Below are 24,120 nucleotides of genomic sequence, written 5' to 3' on the forward strand. Positions count from 1 at the left end.
TTCTGGCCACTGCCACGGGGACATACATTGAAGATTCAGGCCAAAGAGATCCCCAGAAGAAAGAGGCACTGGAATTCTGGTCTTGGTTCTGCCACCAATCCACTTGACATTGTCACCAGATCACGTCTTGTCTCTGAGCTTGTTGCTTCTGTTAAATGAAGAGTTCAGTCTAGCTAAAAGGTCAAAAGGTGCCCTAGGAGGCCAGGCAGGTAAAATAAACTATGAGACAGGTTGGGAATGAGAACAGTGCTGGCTCAGTGCTCAATGACAAGCGATGCTCGACCTCAGTATCAGGGGGAAGTAATAGGGAGTGGTCGTGGTTTAGTCACTAAGTTGTGTCCAACTCTTGCGACCCCATGGACGTAGCCTTCCAGGCTTCTCTGTCCATGTGATTTTCCAGGCAAGAATACTGGAGTGGAATGCCATTTCCTCCTCCAGGGGATCTTCCCAACCCAGGAATCAAACCCAGGTCTCCTGCATTGCGGGCAGATTCTTTACCAACTGAGCTATGAGGGAAGGAGGGAATGATGGAGACAAAGGTCATAAACTCTGCCTGGAGAGGGCAGTGCTCACAGAGAGTTCCAGCCAGTTGTCATGTGAGGATGTGGGTCCACTGTCACTATGTCGTCTGTTTTGTCAAGGATGCTGGAAATTTTATGCAACATAAAATTTAGCTGTTTGAATACTGGGCTCAAATGTTTTGCAAATATTGGGTGACTTAAGCAAGGATTTCTATGGGCCGGATTCCACTTTAGGATGATCAATCTGTTAGCTCAAGGCCGTTCCAGCTCCCAATCTCTTCTCCTTGCCAGCTGCCAGCTCCTTTATCCCCCCACTTACCTCCCTCAGAGTCTTCTCCCTGCCATGCCCACTCATGTCCTCTATCCTATAACCTTTCTTTTCTGCCAAGAAGATACAAAACTTGAATTGTCATGGGGTTTCCAACTCCAAAGTCTGGACCTCCAGACATAGAGAAAATCAGGGCTTGTTCTCAAGCCCAGGCTTGATCTAGGATATGATGTCTCCCCAGGTTGAGTCAAAAACTTGAGCCAAAGCTTGGAAACCAAGGGTGGGGGGAGGCGGCTGATTTCCTGGCTCCTCGTTGATGAGAGAGGCTGGAGGGACAGGAGAGGCAGGGGTTGAGGGGTGAGTGGTTGAGTCACGGGTGAGAGAGCAGCACTGTGGTTTGTCGCTGTGCAATCCCATTGCTCAAGTCACCAGCCTTGACCTCTAGGGTTTACACAGGTTTGCAATCACTATTTTGGATTCATGTGGGGAGGCTGGGGGATAGGGCTGGAGTAGGAGGCTGTGATGGTTTAATTTTTGTGTGTCAGTTTGAGCCATGGGGAGCCCAGTAATTTGGTCAAACATTCTAGGTGTATCTGTGAGGATGTTTTTGGAGGACATTAAGATTTGAATTGCTAGCCTGGGTAAATCAGATTTCTCTCCCTAATGTGGGTATCATCCAGTGAATTTGACAAGAACACAAGGCTGAGAAAGGGAGAATTCTCTCTCTCGATGAGTGCCTTTGAACAGGAACACTAGTCTTCTCTGGTCTTCAGGCTTAGTTTGGACTAGAACCTATATCATCAGCCCTCCTGCTTCTCAGACCTTCAGACTCAGATTGGAATTATATATGCCATTGACTCCAGGGTCTTCAGCTTGCAAATCTTGGGACTTCTTGCCCTCTATACTCTCATGGGCCAGGTCCTTATTATCTATCTGCCTATCTATTTATATTTTCTGTTGGTTCTGTTTCTCTGGAGACCCTGACTAAGACAGAGGTCTTCCTCTTTGCCTTTTTTGTGAGGCCTTCCCTATAGTTAGGTACTTGGTGAGTGTAACTGATTAATGATTGATCAAACCCAGCACAAACTCTGCCTTACACAAGAGGCAGTATGTGTAATGGTTAAGAGCAGGGCTTTCTGGCCAGTGTCTCCATGAGCCAGAGCTCTGGAAATCTGCATAGTGGTCCCCTCAGATCTGGAGTTGTTGCTGAATACCAAGCCCTACATGCATAGAGTGAAATTGCATGAAGCCCAATTCAATCAAAATGGATCACAGACTTAAATATAAATTTAAAACTATAAAACTTTTAGAAAAAAAGTAAGGGAGGGAATTCCTTGGCAGTCCAGTGGTTAGGATTCTGCATTTTCACTGCTGTAACTCGGATTCCATCCCTGGTGGAGGGACTTAAGATCTGTAAGCCACAGAGCATGGCCCAAAACAAAAAAAGAAAAAAAAAGGTAGGAGAATATCTTCAGGATCTAGGACTAGACGAAGACTTGTCAGACTTGACACCAAAAGCATGACTGATAAAGGGGAAAAGGATGAATTGGACCTTATCAAAATGAAAACTTTTGCTCTGTGAAGTTAAGAGAATGAAGAGAAAAGCTAAAAATTCAGAGAAAATATTTACAAACCACGTATCTGACAAAACACCAGTATTTAGAAATAGGGAACTCTCTTAACACTCGAGAGTAAAAACACAAGCAGTCTAGTTAGAAATGGGCAGGGAGTTCCCTGGTGGTCCAGTGGTTGCACTTCGGTGCTTTCACTGTGACCAGGGATTCAAACCCTGGTTGGGGAACTGAGATCCCACAAGTCTCGTGATGTGGCCAAAAAAATAGAATAAAGCAAAAAACGAAAACGAAATGGGCAGAAAGTCATGAACACATTCACCAAACAGGATATACAGATGGCAAACAAATATATGAAAAGATGTTTAGCGTAGTTAGCCATTCAGTTCAGTTCAGTTCAATTCAGTCGCTCATTCGTGTCCGACTCTTTGCGAACCTATGAATTGCAGCACGCCAGGCCTCCCTGTCCATCACCAACTCCCGGAGTTCATTCAAACTCACATCTATTGAGTCGGTGACACCATCCAGCCATCTCATCCTCTGTCGTCCCCTTCTCCTCTCGCCCCCAATCCCTCCCAGCATCAGAGTCTTTTCTAATGAGTCTACTGTTCGTATGAGGTGGCCAAAGTACTGGAGTTTCAGCTTTAGCATCATTCCTTCCAAAGAACACCCAGGGCTGATCTCCTTTAGAATGGACTGGTTGGATCTCCTTGCAGTCCAAGGGACTCTCAAGAGTCTTCTCCAACACCACAGTTCAAAAGCATCAGTTCTTCGGTGCTCAGCTTTCTTCACAGTCCAACTCTCACATCCGTACATGACTACTGGAAAAACCATAGCTTTGACTAGACGGACCTTTGTTGGCAAAGTAATGTCTCTGTTTTTGAACATGCTATCTAGGTTGGTCATAACTTTTCCTTCCAAGGAGTAAGCGTCTTTTAATTTCATGGCTACAGTCATCATCTGCAGTGATTTTGGAGCCCTCCAAAAATAAAGTCTGACACTGTTTCCACTGTTTCCCCATCTACTTGCCATGAAATGATGAGACCAGATGCCATGATCTTCGTTTTCTGAATGTTGAGCTTTAAGCCAATTTTTTCACTCTCCTCTTTCACTTTTATCAAGAGGCTTTTTAGCTCCCCTTCACTTTCTGCCATAAGGGTGGTGTCATCTGCATATCTGAGGTTATTGATATTTCTCCCAGCAATCTTGATTCCAGCTTGTGCTTCTTCCAGCCAAGCATTTCTCATGATGTACTCTGCATATAAGTTAAATAAGCAGGGTGACAGTATACAGCCTTGACGTACTCCTTTTCCTATTTGGAACCAGTCTGTTGTTCCATGTCCAGTTCTAACTGTTGCTTCCTGAACTGCATATAGGTTTCTCAAGGAGCCATTAGGGAAATGCAAATGAAATCATAATGAGATATGACTACATCCCAATCAGAGTGGCTAAAATAAAAAGTAGTCACAATATCAAATATTGATGAGGATATGGAGAAACTAGGTCAATCACTCGTGTATTGCTTGTGGGAATATAAAATGGTATAACCACTCTGGAGATAGTTTGAAAATTTCTCTAAAAATTAAAATTGTGGTCTTCCCTGGTGACTCAGTGGTAAAGAATCTGCCTGCCAATGTAGGAAACATGAGTTCGATCCCTGATCCTAGAGGATCCCAGTGCGGTGGAGCAGCTAAGCCGGAGCTCCACAACTATTGAGCCTGTGCTCTGGAGCCTGGCAGCCTGCATACCGCACCTTCTGAAGCCCATGCTCAGGGGCAGAGAAGCCACTGCAACGAGAAGCCCCCACTTGCCACAGCTGGAGAGGCCCCAGGCACAACAATGAAGACCAGCACAGCCAAAAATAAATTATAACCCCCGCAAAAGTTAAAAATGCAACTACTATATGATTTAGCAACTGCACTCCTGGGCATTTTTTTTAAAACTGGAGAAATGATCATTTATGTTCACACAGAAATCTGTACACAGATTTTTATAGCAGCTTTAATTATAAGAGCTCAAGCTGGAAACAATCCGTACCATTCTTCAACAGGTGAATGGTTAACCAAAGTACAGTACATCCATACCATTGACTATCCTGTGATATTCATACTGTATACTATGGTATACATGTATCCCAGAGAGGCTAAAACTTATATTCATACTAAAACTTGTATACAGATGTTGATAACAGCTTTACCTCTAATAGCCCAAAACTAAAATTAGCCTAGCTGTCATTCAACAGGAGAATGGTTAAACTAAGTGCAGTACAAACCATTGATTACTATTTAGCTGTGAAAGGAATGAACTGATACACGCAGTAACCTGGAAGACTCTCCAAGAAATCATGCTAAATGAAAAAAAATCAATTTGTAAAGTTTTCATGTTTTACTCTTTCATTATGTAACATTTGTACGTAAGAGTAAAACTTGGAGAAGGCAAAGGCACCACACTCCAGTACTCTTGCCTGGAGAGTCCCATGGACGGCGGAGCCTGGTGGGCTGCAGTCCCTGGGGTCACTGGGCACGACTGAGCGACTTCACTTTCACTTTTCACTTTCATGCACTGGAGAAGGAAATGGCAACCCACTCCAATGTTCTTGCCTGGAGAATCCCAGGGACGGCGGAGCCTGGTGGGCTGCCGTCTATGGGGTCGCGCAGAGTCGGACACTACTGAAGCGACTTAGCAGCAAGAGTAAAACTAGGGACATCTGAAAAAGAGCTATGGGTTGTGTCAAGGTCAATATCCTGGTTGATTGAAAGCAGAGATTCAAACAGATACCTGTACACTTGTGTTCAGAGCAACGTTTTTCACAGTAGCCAAAAAGAGGAAATAATTCAAATATCTATCAAGAGGAATACAGTGCTATATCTAAAGTGGAGAATTCCATGGACAGAGGAGCCTGGCAAGTTACAGTCCATGGGGGTCACAAAGAGCCAGACACAACTGAGTGACTATCACTTTCACTTTATGGAATTCTCCAGGCCAGAATACTGGAATGGGTACCTTTCCCTTCTCTAGGGGATCTTTCCAACCCAGGAATCGAACCCAGGTCTCCCGCAGTGCTGGCGGATTCTTTACCAGCTGAGTCAGAGGGAAGCCCCTTTATGTATATATTACCACCAAAAAAAAAAATGTGGAAAAAATCCTGGTTGTGATATTGTCTTTTAGTTTTTTAACTATTTTTGGTTGCGCTGGGTTTTTGCTGCTGCATGCAGCCTTTCTCTAGGTGCGGTGACTGTGGCTACTCTTCCTTGTGGTGCTTGGGCTTCTCCCTGCGGTGGCTTCTCTTGTTGTGGAGCACGGTTCTCTAGAGCTCAGGCTCAGTAATTGTGGCATGTGGGCTTAGTTGCTGCATGTGAGATCTTTCTGGATCAGGGATCGAACCCGTGTCCCCTGCATTGACAGGTGGATTCCTAACCACTGGACCACCAGGGAAGTTCCATATTGTATTAGAGTTTTCCATATGTTCAGAGATATATATCTTAGGAGTATGGAGTAAGAAGAGGAAGTCACAGATGTTCTGGGGACAAATGATACAATCTAAAAACAAACTGGTCTTGGAGTGGGAGAGAAGGCAGAGAAGTGGCAGACCCCTTCCCAAGTCTCCTGATGCTCTGCAGAGGAAGGATGTCTGTGGGCTGGATGTTACTGCCTTCCCTTCCCCCTCACCACAGCAAAGCATCAGGCACTTGAGGGAGCCCTCAAGGTCTCTGCAGGAACATTCTGGGTGCACTGGGCTGGGTCAACCTTGGTTTCAGTTCTCCACGGATGGGAACTCGCAGTGCTTAGGAGGCTCTTTAAGACCCGGCCGTCCCTACCTCACCATGACTGAGCACTTTCACGCCAGCTTTTCCCTCCTGCCCCACCCCCATTGTGCATCAGCCTTGCTGGACCTCTGACACCAGCCTGCCATGCTCAGAGCCTTTGCACTTGCCATTCCTCTGGCTTGCTATTCCCACAGCTCTTCACAGGTCTGACTCCTGATCATTCGGATCCCAACTCAGCTGAGACATCAGAGAGACTCTCCCTTAAGCCTCCACCCATGAATCCCTTTCTGTCCATGACTTGGCCATCATTGTTTTCATAAAAATATCTGAAATTTCACGTAATAAATGATCTTTTGTGTTTTCCGTCTGTCTCCTCATGCTATCTGCAAGTGCCATGAGGATAGAAGCTTTGTCTTGTCCCTGCTGTTCTCCAAGTGTTCAGAACAATCCTGGCGCATGGAAGGAACCTGAAATTTGTTGAGCTGATTGCCTGACTGAATGAAAAGACCTCATCCTCTATAGCTGTTGCTATCCAGGCTGATAGCCACTAGCCACGTGTGGCTATTTAAATGGAAATTAATTGAAATTAAAGTAGAACTTCAGTTCCTCAGTCATATTAATCACATTTCTAGTACTCAGTGGCCACATGTGACTGTGGCTACCATACTGTACATTGGCAGATAGAGAATATTTCTATCATTACAGTCTTGTAGATATTGGCCCCTCTTGTCCACTGGAGTGCAAAGCTCTGGGACCTTGTCTCTTAGCTGGTGGGAAGAATGAACAGATGGAAGGATGGAGTCTACGTACCAATTACCAGCTGCCACATTGGGGGTGGCTCCCTATTTGTTACTGAGCTGTATTGGGCAGAAACAAGCCACTGGCCAGAACTGTCATTAACCAAGGAGCCAAAAGGAGGTGGTGATCGCCTGCCTATCCTTTGTAACTGGGGATCCTCCATGCAGTTTAGGGGTTCCTGTGTGTAGTGGAGACTGGGAGGAAGAAGGTGTGCTGGTGGCATGGGGAGGGAGGGAGGGCTGGAAAGCTTCTGGAGTGTTGTTGAGCAAGGCTACTGGTGAACACACTGGCTTCTTTTTTTCTTTGATGGCAGCGGGCAATTATGCTGAGTGGGCTCTTTTAATTATTCTGTTTGCCAAAAGCCCCGCCCCTCTATCCAGACTAACCTAGGGACTAAAAATGTGGGGTTTTCTTATTTTGTTTATTTATTTCGCTGCACCAGGTCTTAGTTGCAGCCTGTGGGATTTTTTTTTTTTTTTAATCCAAAACGTGTTTATTGGGATGGTTTCCCGTTCATCTTGATACAGGGTACTTTTAGTGCTGCTTCCGTCTGAAAGAGCATCCTTCTGTAAGCCTTGCTTTTCCTCCTGTAGGCTGGCAGAGGACAGTAGAGCAGCCAACACACAAAACTACTGTTTGTGCATGGCTGAAGACGGTGGTGATTTTATAGCATCCTGGGCATTTTACATCCATGAAATAGGAATTGGGGCTCTGTACCAGGCGCTGCTTCTTGTGTTTCCTCTTCTCCTCTTCTGGAGAGGGATGAAGAAGATCCTTTGCGAGAGGCATGTTCTCGTGAGGAGGTCATCACTGCCGGAAAGCCTGTGGGATCTTTATTTGCAGCATGCAAACTGTTAATTGGGTTAGGGTTAGGGGAATCTTAAGGGCTTTCCTGGAGGCTAAGCGACAAAGAATATCCCTCTACCAATGCAGGAGCCCCAGATGCTGGTTATATCCCTGGGTTGGGAAGATCCCCTGGTGAAGGGAATGGCAACCGGCTCCAGTATTCTTGCCTGGAAAATTCCATGGACAGAGGAGCCTGGTACTCCATGAGATGGCAAAGATTTCCAGTTGAAAAGAGTCCCACATGACTGAGCTATACTGAACACAGACACACAGAGTCGGACCTAGTTCCCTCAGCAGGGATCCAACCGGATTTCTTACAATGGGAGCTTGGAATCTTAGGCAATGGGCCACCAGAGAAATTCCTAAAATGTCCGTTTTGGGGAGCCAACGTCCAGGTTTGAATCCTATTTCCCACATGTTAAGTCTGTTAACATTTTCATGTCTCTATTTTCTTATTTGTAAAATAGGGATGGTGGTGGTGTAGCCGCTCAGTCATGTCGGACTTTTGCAACCCCATGGACTGTAGCGCCAGGCTCGCCTGTCCATGGAATTCTCCAGGCAAGAAAACTGAAGTGGGTTGACACTTCCTTCTCCAGGGGATCTTCCCGACCCAGGGACTGAACCTGGGTCTCCTGCATTCCAGATTCTTTAGTGACTGAGCCCCCAGGGAAGCCCAAAATAGGGATATTGATCATAATTAAAATCTAGGAAGAAGGGCTGAAAATCGCTCGATAAACCCGGTTCATGTTTCCTATGTTTAGCCCCAGACGCTGGCCAAAGAAGGATCCAGGTCACAGCAGAGGCTGGAGAGCGCCCCGTTTATTCCCATTAGAAACCGCAGGCAGGAAATCGTGCCTCCGGGGTGCGTCCCGCCCGCGTCCGGTCCCAGCCCAGCCCTGACGCCCCCGCTTCCCGTCCAGTCACCGCCAGGGAGGCCCCGGGCCCGCCTTGCTGCCCGCCTAGGCCTCGCTGCGCTCCGGCTCCAGCTCGCGGAAAGGGCTGGGCCGGTTGGAGGAGCGCAAGGCTGGGGTGGGCGGGCGTCTCTTGGCGAAGGGGCCGAAGTACTCGGCGGCGAAGGTGACCACGTCGACCGGCTGGCGCAGCAGCAGGAAGAGCAGGAAGTCGGAGATGAGAGCCTGGGCCTCGGGGTGCTGCCGTAAATAGCTGTTGTGGCTGATACGGAGCTCCTCCTGCTGGTGCCGTGGCGAGCCTGAGCCGGACCCGGACCCCCGCTCCCCAGGGGCGCACCCCCCTCCTTTGACCCATAGAGGGATTAGGAACGCTGGGGTCCCCAACCCCTCGGGGTGCAGTATTTCAACCGGGCAGGAAAAGTGATGACAAAGGGTGGAATATATGCCCAGGGTGGGGGTAGGGGGTTAAGGGAGTGGGGACCTCAGGCTGCCTGCAGCTGCTCCTCACCTTGCGGTCCAGGAACCACGAGTAGAGCTCCAGGTCCTCCTCCCACACCAGGGGCTTCTTCTTAAATGCTGGGCGATGCTCAATATCATCTGAAGGAGTCCGGTGGGAGGAAGGTGGTGGTGGTTTAGTCGCTAAGTCGTGTCCGACTCTTTGCGACTCCTATGGACTGTAGCCCACCAGGCTCCTCTGTCCATGGGATTCTCCAGGCAAGAATAATGGAGTGGGTTGCCATTGCCTTCTCCAGGGGATCATCGCGACCCAGGGATAGGACCTGCGTCTCCTGTGTTGCAGGAAGATTCTTTACCCACTGAGCCACCAGGGAAGCCCCTGGGTGGGAGGAAGGCTGCATGCCTATTCTGACTCCAGAACCTTCCTCAGATATAGAGGGATGACTGGAGGACACCTGTTCTAGGCAGGCTCAGGGAAAACCTCAGGGTTCTGGCCGCCCATATGGGCAGAGTTCCCAGCAAAGTGATCCTCTCCTAATTAGGGACAGGGACTGGAAAACAAGGGCTTCCCTAGTGGCTCAGATGGTAACGAATCTGCCTGTAATGCAGGAGACCTGAGCTCCATCCCTGGGTCGAGAAGATCCCCTGGAGAAGGAAATGGAAACCCACTCCAGTATTCTTGCCTGGAGAATCCCCATGAACAGAGGAGCCTGGCAGGCTACAGTCCATAGGGTCGCAAAGAGTCAGACATGACTGAGGGACTAATAAGCACTTCCTGGAAAGCAAAGCCTCTGTGTCTCATTTGGCCTCCCACCCCAGAAGTGGCGCACTCAAGGCAGCCGCTGCACCCTGGGAGGCTCGGCGGCTTCACTCACCCTCTTCCCTCAATATGGGCACCTTGGTGATCATGCAGCACCCGGGGGAGCCCACCTGGATCCTCTTGGCCAGGTGCCTGGAGTGCAACACGGAAAAGATGTGAGTCTTCCTAGACCAGCCGGCTCCTTTGAAGGGTGTCCTGGGGGCCTCCCTTTACTGCCATCCTCTCCCTCTCCCCCACTTGTCTTTGAGTTCCAGGGTGCTGTTCATGTCTAGATCCCCAGATAATGGCCCCTGCTTTTCAAACTGGGGACTGTGTCTACTTTGAAGATGTGTGCACATGTGCAAAACCTTTATAGGTGTGAGTGCTGAAAGAACCACAAAAGAGTTCCCTGGCATGCCAGTGGGACTCCACACTTTCACTGCCAGGGGCCTGGGTTCAGTCCCTTGTTGGGGAACTAAGATCCCACAAGCCATGAAGTGCAGCCAAAACAAACAAACAAAAAAAGAAATGGCAAGCCAAATTATGAAATAAGGAAAGCCAACAAAGTTCTCGTTTGTTTGTTTCTTTGCTTTTTCCAGTTGGTGATTCTGTCAGTACCTCTGTGAAAATTTCAAGAAACAAATGCTCCTCTCCCTTCCGAAATTTCTCAGGATTTCGGTGCCTGCACTTTGCTGGTGACAGCTTGGCAGTGTACTAAGATGCTTCCTCCAACCTGATGATCTTATTGAGTGCTAAGTTGTTCAAATTTTGTGTTTTTCAATATTGCACCCACACCTGTGGCAGCTACTTTAGCTATACCCTGTGAAGTTGACCTTGACTCCCTCAGCTGTTCAGGGCTCTTTGGTGAGATTTGGGAGGCATTGTGAAGATCAAGAAAATGAGTGAATATATGGGAAAAGGTGAATGAATGGGTAAAGCCAGGGGCACTCCGATCTCAACAACAAGTCTCCCTGGTAGTGAAGGAAGACTTAGCCCATCTCCGCCCAGGTGGTTGAGCTCCCATGTTTGTGCTCAGTACTGCCCTCTTGGCCTCACCGACAGTAGCTCACCCATCAGAGAGTAGGTAAAACTGACAGGACACGGGGATGCCTTGTTCTGAGTGTACCGTCTGCTCCACAATGAACACTTCCACCTGCTGATGGCCCACCTGGATTGTCTGGGAGCCCAGGGCTTGCTGGAAGCAACCGAAATAAGGGAGCGAGGTGAGGCGGATGCCCACCAGGACCTCCCCCTACATCTCACCTGCCCCTCTCTCCATCTTGTAGCTTCTCTGCTTGTTCACTGGTGATAAGCAACACTTGGCTGTCCAGACCCTTAGGCTCCACAAGATTTGGGTTGCAGCCCCAGGTTAAGTTGAGGTCCTCTATCATAGAGAGCCAGCTCCACCCTGCTCCTGCCTCAACCCCTCTCCATGCCATCGCCATGACCAACTGCTTCTAGCTGGCAGATTCTGTAACACAGATCACCAACTAGGTGTGAGTGTGGGAGAGGGCAGGGGTTGGGTTACTGGGGGGAGAGAGGGTGGTGAGGCTCTGGAGAGGGACTTTTTTATTATTCAGTTTCTAAGTCGTGTCTGATGCTTTGCAACATGCCAGGCTTCCCTGTCCTTCAATATCTCCCAGAGTTTGCTCAAATTCATGTCCATTGAATCAGTGATGCCATCCAACCATCTCATCCTCTGTTGCCCCCTTCTCCTGCCTTCAATCTTTCCCAGCATCAGGGTCTTTTCCAATGTTTTGGAGGCTCTTCACATCAGGTGGCCAAAGTATTGGAGCTTCAGCTTCAGCAGCAGTACTTCCAATGAATATTCAAGATTGATTTCTTTTAGGATTGACTGGTTTGATCTCCTTGCTGTCCAAGGGACTCTCAAGAGTCTTCTCTAGCACCATAGTTTGAAAGCATCAATTCTTCCACGCTCAGCCTTTTTTATGGTCCAACTCTCACATCTGTACATGACTACTGGAAAAACCACAGCTTTAACTATACGGAGATTTGTTGGCAAAGTGCTATCTGTGCTTTTTAATATGTGGTCTAGGTTTGTCATAGCTTTTCTTCCAAGGAGCAAGAATAGAGACTGAGATTTGGGGCTGTCTCAGGCCCATGCAAGCTACCTGTTGTAATTAAAACTTAAATCCCTATTACAGCTATGGCTGCAAGGAGAAAAGTGCTAACATAAAAACATTTCAGAGAAAATTGGGGGGAAATGGTGTGTGCCTGTTTGTGTCAAACTCATTGCTGTTTGTCATGTTTGTGACAGAAGAGACTCCAGTGTCATTTACAAAGCTGGTCAAATCAGCCCCCAAAGTGTATGTCCACAGACACAGCTTCAAAATCACATATTGCAGGAAGTCCTAGGTAGGTTGGTGATGAAAGTTTAGCCAAAATAAAGAAGCACCTTTCAGGGTTGAGATAAAATAAAATTCAAGTGAATTAGGAGATTTAAATTTCCTGATGTTTAAAAAAAGTCTCTAAAAGTGGCCCCACACTGTTTTTTTTTCCTGAACTGGCTTTTGTGCAAAAAGCATCGCTTTCTTCCATTGCTCCCACCTTTTTAGTCCCTATCTTCCTCACACCACTTGCCTTGGTCTACTCTCTAACAAATGCAATCTTGTTTTCTCCTGCCTTTGGAAGTTTCACCCCTACACGCCGGGGTTTATCCCCACCCCACCTGCTCTTCCACTCCACAGCTGCTTTTTCTCCCAAATCAGCATCCTCCCTGCCCCTTCTAGTTTGCCTGCAGATCAAGTTCCCGCCCAGGGAGATGGCTCACGTAGGTAGAATAGCAGAGTTTGCCTTCAGTGTCCAAGGCCAGGAAACGAGCATTGCTGGGCACCGTGTGACGCCAGGCCATCACCCTCAGCAACACCAGGTTAGCGGCCTGGGAGACGAAGCCCTCAATGGAGGGCCTGGGGAAGAAAGTCACTTCGGTCTTCACTTCCTGTCCAGGAGAAATCTGGGTCAGGGACCTTGAGCTGGGAAGTAGGGGGAGGTTGGGCAAGCCAGGTGTTGAGCATACGGTCCAGTTCGTAGGATCCCCAGGCCGGCTCCTGGCCTGACACCATCTGTCCCCCATTTGTGGTTCCAAAGAGGATGTTGAGTATGGCTCCCACCTGGCTCTCACCTTACCTCACCCTCCTTGACCATTCTGGTCATGGCCAGCTGATCATCCTGCTTCAGCAAACTCGTCTTCTGTTCCATGGGGAGAATGTGGAACTAGGGGCCAGAGCAGGAGGGGAGAATCAGGGACTCACCGACTGTATATGAGTGAGATCCCCTGGAGGCCACCTTGTCCATCCTCCATAAATGAGAAAACCGAGGAGAGATGTGGATAGAAAACCTTCTATCTGTGGTCAAGGCTGGGGGCCCAGCAGGTACCTTGATGAACTCCTGACTCTGTTGTTCCACAACCTCCAGTTTCCACGAGAGATAGGCTGGGGGGAGGGAGGTGAACACAGGAGACAGGGCTGGAGACTGTGGGAAGGGCAGGTGGTGGCCTGGGCTGGACAACTCAGGGGTAGGGTGGCCACAGGTCAAAACTAAGGCTGTGATGATCTTCTTGTCACCCCACATCCCACGCTTTCTCTCTGCCTCGTTCTAGTCCCAAGGTGAAATCAAAGGGTTGGTATGGCGTGAACGTCCTGGGAGTTAGGGGCTGGGGGTGGGGGGCAGAGTAGGACAGTCAGGGTTGGGGGGTGGGGGTTGGTCAGGTGCTCTACCCAGAAGGGAGCTTCCGCAGAGTGTTTTGTCCACGAAGCCTCGGCTGGAGGCATGCACGAAGGGGAAGTACGTTATGACACCAGATTGGTCTTTGTATTTCCCTCTCTGCACCTCAATGGTCAGCTCTCCCTGAGGCTCCCCTGTGTCCGAGACCATGACCAGAGTCTCTGAGAAGAACAGCAGCAGCAGCTCCTCTTGCCCTGCGGAGTGAGGGTCCCGTGGGAACAGTTAAAGCCCCAGCTCCTAGTCCTCAACTCTCTGACCCCCTGGCCACCAGTGCCTCCACGGTCTCCACCCACCCTCTCCTCATCTCACATCTCCCAGGCAGCCCCTGCCTCCCCTCCATTGGCCTCTGCAGCAGTCAGAGGTGAAGATACCCCCCACCCCTCTACACACACACACACACACACACACACACACACGCGCACACACACACACGCACGCACGCACGCACACGCGCACACGCGCGCGCACAGCGATCCCCCCGCTGTGTCCCTGGGGTCTTCCATTAGTTGAAGACTATCAGCCAATATGCTTCAGGCCCTTTCTGAGTCCCAGGACATTCAAGGCTGAGAGAGGGGTGGCCATGTCTGGGCTTTCTCTCTTCCTCCTGTCCACAGTTTTGTCTACCCCCTCCACCCTCACCGCCCAGGCTCACGGAGGGAGTTCAGGAAGCGGATGGCCTCAGCGTTGGCCTCTGGGGGTGGCAGATTCTCCTGGGTTGAGGGTTGGTGGTCCTTGGCTTTGGAGCCTATGGAGAGAGGAGAGGCTGACATGGCAGATGGCGGGCCCTGAGGAGGACAGCAATGAGGCCGGAGTCCCAAGAGCAGAATCTTTCAAGGCCACCTCAAGGTGGATGATGAGGGAGAGATGCCCCCCTCACTTTCTAGGCCCCCACCTCCCACCTCCTCAGCCCTCTTCTCACCTTTGGATTGAACTTTAGAGGACATGCTGCCTGCTGCTACCCTCTTTGTTTCCAGATGTCTCCATGGCAACTGGGAGCTCCCTACCGCCTCTTAAAGGGCCATTAACCCATTTCACTAAACACCCAGAACTTCGAGTAGCTGGTTGGAACTGTGACTTCTGGGGCTAAGCCCAAACTTGAGATACTGTCCAGCAGAGGGAGTATTTGACATTCTTAGGCGGCAGAAGGGATGACATGAGTATTTACAGTGACCTTGGAAGCTGTAACATACAACAGTACTTTGGAGTTCAGTTCTTACTGGGATTGTAAATTGGAGAAGGAAATGGCAACCCACTCCAGTATTCTTGCCTGGAGAATCTCATGGACTGAGGAGCCTGGTGGGCTGCAGTCCACCGGGTCACAAAGAGTCGGACACGACTGAGTGACTTTACTTAATTATTTACTTTAAAAAAACTTTAAATTTTACTATATTTATATGTTTACTTTTATTAGATTGCATTAAAAGTACTTGGGAAGCTGGTTTATCAATTTGTTTAAAAAAATAGAGAATTATTTTTCCTTTATTTTTTCCAATGTTACTGGGATATGTTGTTCAGTTGCTTAGTTGTGTCTGACTCTTTGCAACCCTACAGACTGCTGCATGCCAGACTTCCCTGTCCTTCACTGTCCTTTGAGTTGATGATGCTACTCAGCCATCTCTGTTGCTCCCTTCTCCTCCTGCCCTCCATCTTTCCCAGTATCAGGGTCTTTTCCAATGAGTCAGCTCTTCGCATCAGGTGACCAAAGTATTGGAGCTTCAGCTTCAGCAGCAGTCCTTCCAATGAATATTCAGGGTTGAGTTCCTTTAGTATCAACTGGTTTGGTCTCCTTGCAGTCCAAGGGACTCTCAAGCGTCTTCTCCAGCACCATGGTTCGAAAGCATCAGTTCTTTGATGCTCAGCCTTCCTTATGGTCCAACTCTCACATCCATACATGACTACTGGAAAAACCATAGCTTTGACTATACAGACCTTTGTCAGCAAAGTGATGTCTCTACTTTTTATAATTGGCATATAACAATCAATTGCTTTTAAAAAAGTAGTAGAATAAATGGAATGAATAAATAAGGCATAAACTGCCTAAAGCAGTTTTAATTTTGTAAAGAGGACAAATTGTTAATTGAAGTCCCCTTAAAAGTTAATATTAGCTAGGACGTCCTTGGTGGTACAGTGACTAGGAATCCAACACATGGAACATGGGTTTGATCCCTGGTCCAGGAAGATTCCACACGCTGAGGAGCAGCTCAGCCCATACCCGAGAAGTACTGAGCCCAAGCTTTAGAGCCCACGAGTTGCGACTGCTGACACCTGAGCACCTAGAGCCTGTGCTCTGTGACAAAAGACGCCACTGCAATGAGAAGACCATGCACACAGCAAAGAGCCACCGCTCACTGCAACTAGAGAAAGCCTGAGCACCAACAAAGGCCCCGCACAGCCAAAAGTAAATAAATAAATAACTGTAACAAGCATTAGCTAGGGTTATAATTAGAATGGCGTGACAAAATTGAACTTAGAAGTTTTAAAAATATGTTTTAAAATTTGCATTTAAAAAAATCGAGCACTAATTTTTGAAAGCCCAAGTGAATTCTGAATAAGCCTTTCTCTGCACGTGAGCCACCACCAGTGGCATTAGGAAAATTCACAACTGCTTTGGGAAGTGGTTTGTTAGTTCCTCAAAATATTAAATGTGAAATTGCTATATGACAGTTCCACTCTGAGGTGTATACGCAAGAGAGCTGAAAACATCTGTCCACATAAAAACGTACACACGATATTCATAGCATCATTATGCAGAATACACAAAAAAGTGGAAACTACCCAATTGCTCATCAACTGGTGAATGCATAAACAAAATGTGAGATAGATAGATAGATATAATGGAATATTTTCCAGCTGTAAAAAGGAGGGAAGTACTGACACGTGCCATAATATGCTGAACCTTGAAAACATGTTGAGTGAAAGAAGCCAGTCACAAAAGACCACATATTGTATAATTCCATTTATATGATTAAATGCCCAGAACAGGCAAATCTATAGAGATGGAAAATAAATCAGTCGTTGCTTGGTGTAGGGGAAGGGTGGGGTGTGGAGGCAGGCAGGCACCTGACAACAGAGGGTCCCAGGGTTTCTTCTGGGAGTGTTGAAAATGTTCTAAAACTAGATTGTGGCAGTAGCTGCAAAACTGCACATATATTAAAACCCACTGAATTGTATATTTTAAAAGGGTGTCATTTGTATTATATAAATTGTATCTCAATAAAATTAATACAAAGATTATTTAAAACCTATTGCTTTCATGTGTGAATTACATAAAGTTTGACAAAATCTTTTCTATTAGGCAAACTTTTTAAAAAAAAGAAGCAGGGACTTCCACAACAGTTCAGGAGTTAAGACTCCACTGCAAGGGGCATGGGTTCACTTTCTGGTCCAGGAACTAAGGTTCCACATGCCATGCAGCGAGGTCAAAAAAAGGGCAAACTGCTATTTTTTGTTCCTTAGGGGATGCTCACTGAACTGAACACAGTTCCCCTCCTTATTGCATCCTTGTATCCCTGCTGTTCTGGACTCTTGGCCTGAGGGAAAATTTGCTCCCTGAGCCCTCTGCCCCTTACAGTTTTTCTCCTGTCACTGCCGCTCTCCTTCACCTCCCCTTGCTCAGGCTCTCCAGCTGCACAGAACCCTCCAGTTACCTGTCCTGACAGGCTCCCGCCTCCTGGGAGCCCATGTTCTCAACTCTCTCACTTCCCCCAGTTCCCTTCCCCTTGGTGCTGGCTGTTTCCTCCTAGTCACTTAAGGGAAAGAGCAAGTTGCCAGGGTGGATCACAGAAGGATCAACATCCAGTTTCTTGTCTATTTTCTTAGTCATCTGTTAAGGACCCTTGTTACCACTGCTGCTTAGGGCCTGATAGACCAGTGGAATGATGCTCTGGAGAAGTTGATGTACTAGCTGTGCAGCTGTGTTGGACAGGTTGGCCTCTCTGAGCCTGTAGCATGGACGGCCAGTGCCCTCCCAGTGGCTGGGGTGGGCATCTACTGAACAACAGCCACTGCTGCAGACAGGGTGCCCTATGTGCCCAGCTCTGCAGGGTGTAACTCATTTAATCCTTCCAATCCGCTTCTCAGGTGGTGTGAGCATCAACCCCATTGGACAGATGAGAAGTGGAGGCACAGAAAGGTTAAGTAACTTGTCCAAGGTCACCCAGTTAATAAATGGAAGGTGTGGACTCCACCCCAGATGGGCGGGGTTGAGTCCATGTTCTTAATCACTTTGCCCTATTGTCCCTGATAGACTGTCAGTTCAGTTCAGTTCATTTCAGTCGCTCAGTCGTGTCTGACTCTTTGCGACCCCATGAATTGCAGCACACCAGGCCTCCCTGTCCATCACCAACTCCCGGAGTTTACTCAGACTGACATCCGTCGAGTCAGTGATGCCATCCAGCCATCTCATCCTTTGTCATCCCCTTCTCCTCCTGCCCCCAATCCCTCCCAGCATCAGAGTCTTTTCCAATGAGTCAACTCTTCGCATGAGGTGGCCGAAGTACTGGAGTTTCAGCTTTAGCATCAGTCCTTCCAAAGAACACCCAGGGCTGATCTCCTTCGGAATGGACTGGTTGGATCTCCTTGCAGTCCAAGGGACTCTCAAGAATCTTCTCCAACACCACAGTTTAAAAGCATCAATTCTTTGGTGCTCAGCCTTCTTCACAGTCCAACTCTCACATCCATACATGACCACGGGAAAAACCATAGCCTTGACTAGACGGACCGCAGTCGGCAAAGTAATGTCTCTGCTTTTTAATATGCTATCTAGGTTGGTCATAACTTTTCTTCCAAGGAGTAAGCGTCTTTTAATTTCATGGCTACAGTCACCATCTGCAGTGATTTTGGAGCTCCCCAAAATAAAGTCTGACACTGTTTCCACTGTTTCCCCATCTATTTCCCATGAAGTGATGGGACCAGATGCCATGATCTTCGTTTTCTGAATGTTGAGCTTTAAGCCAACTTTTTCACTCTCCTCTTTCACTTTCATCAAGAGGCTTTTTAGTTCTTCTTCACTTTCTGCCATAAGGGTGGTGTCATCTGCATATCTGAGGTTATTGATATTTCTCCCAGCAATCCTGATTCCAGCTTGTGTTTCTTCCAGTCCAGTGTTTCTCATGATGTACTCTGCATATAAGTTAAATAAGCAGGGTGACAATAGACAGCCTTGACGTACTCCTTTTCCTATTTGGAACCAGTCTGTTGTTCCATGTCCAGTTCTAACTGTTGCTTCCTGACCTGCATATAGGTTTCTCAAGAGGCAGGTCAGGTGGTCTGGTATTCCCATCTCTGGTGTGTGCCAAGTTGCTTCAGTAGTGTCTGACTCTGTGACCCCCTGCCAGGCTACTCTTCCATGAGATTCTCCAGGCAAGAATACTTGAGAGGCTTACCATGCCCTCCTCCAGGGGATCTTCCCGACAGAGGGATCAAGCCCATGTCTCTGAGGTCTCCTGCGTTGGCAGGCGGGTTCTTTACCACTAGCATCACCTGGGAAGTCCTCTTGTCCCTGATAGACTAGCCCTACGTTTACTAAGAACAGTAAGAGGAAGAAGAGACTAGTGTTCATGGAACACCTATGTGCATCTCATTTGGCTCCCCAGCCCCTCCAGAAGAAGGCTAAGAGACAGAAGTCCCCTGTCTGGTGCTACCTATGGTTGGTCAGAGTCTGTATTCATATCCAGACCAGTCCAAGTCCTCTCTCTCCCACATTGTCCCTGCTTTGGCCCAAGCCTAGGGTTTACTGACCATCAGGGTTAGCTTTCCTCCTGCTTCCAAAGCTGCCATTTGTGGCCAGGGCTTTAGAGAACTAGGATGACTCCTTCCCCCAATACACACAAGTGTACACACAGGGTTTTTTAAGTTCACATCTACAACTTATCCTGTTCTCTGTCCTTCCCTGGAACTTCTAAGGCTGCCCACTTAACATAGTCCTCCCTTTTTCTTTTGTGATTTAGAAAGAAAGAGACTATGATTTAGGGGAAAAAAGATGGAAGTTCTTATAGGTTATTTTTTAAATTATGCAGTATTCAAATACCTGTGAAGCCACGTCTACCTCAATTTCTTCTCATATAATGAATTACAGCACCAGAAATCAGACGTAGCATTTTCCAAAGTGACTTTATATGCCTTTTTCATCTAACTCTCCTAATAGCCTCCAAATAAGTGGACTTGTTGGTGATTGTTATGATTTTGCCGCTTTGCATCATTTCTGATATCAGACCCCCTATACCTCTGAGGAACTCTTTCCCCACTCCCAGTACACTGTGTTTCAACTGAGTCTGACATTGCCTTTCCAGGTGTGGTCATGTCATTGAACCTGGCCAGTCAGAGAAGCCCATTTCTCTAACTCCTGTGATGGGTTAGGGTTGGGCACATGATCCAAACTGAACCAATGAAACTCAGTACCTGGGACTATTAGAGGTTCTGCTATTAACTTGTAAACCTAGTTGATGAACTAGTAGCCTGCAAACCTGGAACTTCTAGAGAAAATCTTCCCAATACAGGGAAAAAGACTGATAAAGAATGTATCAATGTAGAAGAAAGCAGAGCTGAACGACGAAACTGCCTTTGAGTCCCTGGATCCAGCCATGCCTGAAGTTACCATGATGTAATCCCACACTTCTCAACTTCATGAGCTGGTAAATTTCCCTTTTGGTTTGAGCCCCTTTCTACTGAGCATTTGTCACTTGCACTTGAAAGTACATACACAGTAAAGGTTCTGTCTCATTCAAAGTCGTTTCCATTGGAAGATGAAGAAACTGAGATGATAGAGCTGGGACTAAAAATCAGATCTCTTAACACTAGTTGTCACTGTTGCTGTTCTGCAGACAAAGAGCAGGTGTCCTAGTTGTTGCTGTCAGCGCTGGTTCCAGCTGAAGCACGTGCCGTCATTCAGGACGGGTGCCCCAGTGGGAGGACTGGCCAAGGCTGTGGGAAAATGCTTCACTAAGCCCTAGAGAACCGTCACCATCTGTCCCTCAAAACTGGGCACACCCAGAGTGACCCGGCCCTGGGGCTGGCTCATCAAGAGACAGTTACAGAGCAGAGACTCACCCTTCTTCAGAAAGGTAAGGACTACCGCTTCTTCCCTCAATCCCACCCCTGGGCCACCCTGAGCCAGGATGGTGTCGGGAGCCAGTGCCAAGCTCCTTGGCTCAGGGTGAGGGACACCAAGATGCGAGGCCAAGGTATTACCAGGGGTGGGAAAACTCTGACTTGGGCCCAGGGAAATGTGGAGCTAAGCCAGTGCTTCCCAGTCTTCAGCCACACCAAGGTCACCTTCAAGAATTCTGCTGTAGCCAAGTGTTACCTTTATTTCATATTTTCCTGTTTCAGTAACGCAAGCGTACCTCTGAGATATTGCAGATTCAGCTCTAGACCACCAAGATAAAATGAATGTCACAATAAAGAGTCACATAAAAAATGTTTTTCCCAGTGCACACAACAGTTTTATCACACTCTGTGCTGTGCTTCGTCGTTCAGTCGTGTCCGACTCTTTGTGACTCCATGGACTGTGGCCCACCGGGCTCCTTTGACCATGGGGATTCTCCAGGAAAGAATACTGGAGTGGCTTGCCATGCCCTCCTTCAGGGGAACTTTCCCAACCCAGGGACTGAACAAAGGTCTCCCCCATTGCAAGCGCATTCTTTACCATCTGAGCCTCCAGGGAAGCCCATGTTACACTATACTGTAGTCTATTAAGTGTACAACAGCATTATGTCTAAAAAATGGTACATACCTTAATTAAAAGTATACAATTAAAATATTTTATTGATCAAAATACTAACCATCATCTGACAATGCAGGGTTGTCACAAACCTTCAATTTGTAAAAAAAAAAATGCAGTGATCAGAAAAGCACCTTAAAGTGAAGCCCAGTAAAATGAGATATGCCTGTACCTTTAATCACCTGCATGAATTGAAAACTGGTGTCACTTGTCAAAAATATTGACCCTGAGGATAAATACAAGGAACACAAAATTATGTTGTTAAAGTTTAACTCAAGATAGCTGCCAGGTTTGACAGCCGAGCTGTTTAACAATTAACAGACGAGTCCGGCTGTTAATTGCAGAGGCCTTAAAGGGCCTTAAAGAGGGGTCAGCGCCAAGGCCTTATCCTTGAAGCATATTCACGGCTGGGTGATGACCATGTAAAACCACTTCCCCTGCAGCTAGCGGTGCATCTGTGCATCTCAAGCTTTGGAAAACACCAAGGTAAGCAAATCATAAACCCTGAACAAATTCTCACGAGCCATGGAAGGATATATTTATAGCTTTGTTTTTGCCCAGAGTTCTAGAAGTGCAGTCCTTCTGAGTAAGCAAGAACTGTAACCCAGAGAGGGAAACAGAACCAGCAATAAAGACAAGCCCACTGAGGGACCAAGCCTCGGTTAAATCATTCATCCAGTCAACATTTATTGAGCGCCTACTGTGTGCCAGGCACCGTGCTAGGCGCGAAAATACAGAGATGCATAAGATACAGTCCATGCCCTGAAGGGTTCACAGTCGAGGAGGGGGAGACAAACGTGTAAACAAGTAAAATACAGTGTGATAAGTGCCACAGGAGAAGCATTGACAAGAGCAGAGGTAGCCTGGAGGGGGAGGGGCATGGGAGGAGGAGGGGGGACTTCCTGGAGGAAGGGGACCTTGAGGGGGATTGGTGAGATGACTAGGTGTTTGCCAAGCAGACAAGGCAGGAGGAGCAAGGGAAAGGCATTCCATTCTGAAGAACAGCAGGAGCGAAGGCACAGAGGCAGGAACTGCAGGTCTGGAGGGGCGGGGAGCTCTGACTATTCTGGCGGTATTGCTAGAGCTGGTACCAGAGGCTGTGGCCGGAGAGGGAGGCAGAGGCAGGATGATGAGGGAAACTGAGGGCAGCGGCATCTCAGGGGCTTCCCAGTGGGGAGCAGAGCCTGAGGGAAGGCTTCCACCCAGGAAGAGAAGGCTCCTGGCTGACCCCAGGTACACCTGCTTGAGGACATTGTTGTCCTCACTGTGGCCCCAAAGGGACCTGGACCCAAGGCCGGAGGAGGAGGTGAGCTGAGGGAGGGCTGAGCAGAGGGGAAGGGCCCGGACCCAGGGTCCTAGAAGCTGCCACTCACTCGAGAGCTGTCCACTCCTGGACTTCTGATTTCTGCTCTCTGCTGTGTAGACCCCCTGCTCCTGCCAGGATGGGGCCAAGGGCAAATGAGAAATGACAAGGCGATGTCGTTGGCCAACTGCAAAGGGCCAGATGAATGGCTTTACTAACTGAAAGGGGCAAGGGTTGAGGATGAAGCAGGAGTTCCTAAGAATAAGGGCCACAGTGAGAAAACCACAGCGGACCTGGTGGACAATGGCTCTCTGGTCCCCTGGGAAGGGGGGGCCCTGCTGGCCCAGGGCAGAGGCAGAGGCCAGCGGGCAGGACCAGGCCAGCTGTGCAGGAGCACGTGACCTACATGACTGTGGGCCTCCAGTCCCAGCCTCCTGGTGTCTCCTTAGCCTGAGGTCAGGTTTCCTTGGCAACCGGGACTCTCCCCCTTCCAGGCAGCAGGGGAGTCACAGAGGCAGAGATTGTCAACAGCCAGGCTTCCAGCCCTTTCCTCTTTCTCAGAAATGGCTCTGTTTTAAAAAATGCCCTTGTAGGGGCGGGGCTGGCCTTGCTCTTGTGGGTGCTTTGCTCTTGTGCAAAAATGCCTGGGAGAGGAGGGGCAGAGGCTCAGAAAACCAGAGCCCAGGTGCCCCCCTGAATGACTGCTTTTCCAAAGCACCTCACCTCAGGCCAGCCTGGGGGAGCAAGTTTCTTTCCCAGCCGTGGATCGTAGGAAGGGGAAGATGGACTCACCCTGTTCAGGACTCCTGCTGCCCTGAGTTCAGAGGCTGCAGCGAGAGCAAGGGCTCTGCATCCTCACTGCCGTGGCAGGAACAGGGGGAGCTAACTCCCCATGTTAGCTCTGCCCTCGGTGACTCAGCCTCACCCTGTGGAGTCCCCAAGCCTTCCGTCAGCTGGCCTCCTCTCGGTCTCAGGGTCTCCTCGCCTGTCCCTCCTCTGCCCCTGACCAGCGTCCGGGTGGTGCCTGCTGACGAGCTGATGGAGGTGAGGTGGTAGCAGAGAGAGGGATGGTGTGGTGTGGGCGATGATGGGTGGTCTCCCCACCGCAGCATGTGGGCTGGGCCGGGCCGGGGTGGGGTCACTTGCTCTTGTGCAGGTCCTTCAGCTGGCGGAGCCTCTCCAGGAGCTGGGCCCGGGAGCAGCCATCGTCGCCTGTGGGGCCGGGGCTTGGCCCCAGAGCCTCCTGGAGCACCAGGCAGTGTGTCCTTAGGAACGGGTTATAGGAGCGCTCCTCCCCCAGGGTGGACGGGCACTGTGGGAGGAGAGACACGGGGTTTGGTGGGGAGGATCCAGAAAACGGATCTGACCAGGGAAACCTCCCCACCCCCTGCACCATCCTGGGTTCAGGAGTTCTCA

The 24,120-nt window shown here is 48.7% G+C and overlaps 3 protein-coding genes and 1 pseudogene across 5 annotated transcripts in view; all 4 read right to left on the bottom strand.

Moving 5' to 3' along the window:
* On the bottom strand, positions 7,406-7,740 carry LOC102191473 (40S ribosomal protein S27-like). The gene has a single exon (XM_005676537.1). The coding sequence runs from the start codon at positions 7,712-7,714 to the stop codon at positions 7,460-7,462; it is 255 nt and encodes an 84-aa protein (XP_005676594.1). The 5' UTR covers positions 7,715-7,740; the 3' UTR covers positions 7,406-7,459.
* Positions 8,633-9,018, bottom strand: LOC108638528 (annotated as a pseudogene).
* LOC102176279 (ciliogenesis-associated TTC17-interacting protein) lies at positions 9,074-14,650 on the bottom strand. Its single transcript, XM_013972174.2, has 9 exons — positions 14,601-14,650; positions 14,334-14,426; positions 13,675-13,875; positions 13,334-13,389; positions 13,085-13,171; positions 12,729-12,896; positions 11,008-11,132; positions 10,014-10,090; positions 9,074-9,279 (listed from the first exon to the last, which is right to left on the bottom strand). The coding sequence occupies exons 1-9, from the start codon at positions 14,623-14,625 to the stop codon at positions 9,086-9,088; spliced, it is 1,026 nt and encodes a 341-aa protein (XP_013827628.2). The 5' UTR covers positions 14,626-14,650; the 3' UTR covers positions 9,074-9,085.
* The window catches only part of PNKD (paroxysmal nonkinesigenic dyskinesia), a 68,745-nt gene continuing 66,683 nt past the window's right edge, over positions 22,059-24,120 (bottom strand). For 2 of the 3 annotated variants that reach the window (XM_018059535.1, XM_018059542.1), the window contains exon 9: positions 22,064-24,016. In XM_018059535.1, coding sequence (XP_017915024.1) covers positions 23,843-24,016 — 174 coding nt within the window. In that variant the 3' untranslated portion in view covers positions 22,064-23,842. Of the gene's footprint in view, positions 24,017-24,120 lie in introns of all 3 variants that reach the window. The other variant, XM_005676534.3, reaches the window with a different exon arrangement.

This window comes from Capra hircus, chromosome 2 (genome assembly GCF_001704415.2).
Source record: "Capra hircus breed San Clemente chromosome 2, ASM170441v1, whole genome shotgun sequence".
Lineage (NCBI taxonomy): Eukaryota > Metazoa > Chordata > Mammalia > Artiodactyla > Bovidae > Capra > Capra hircus.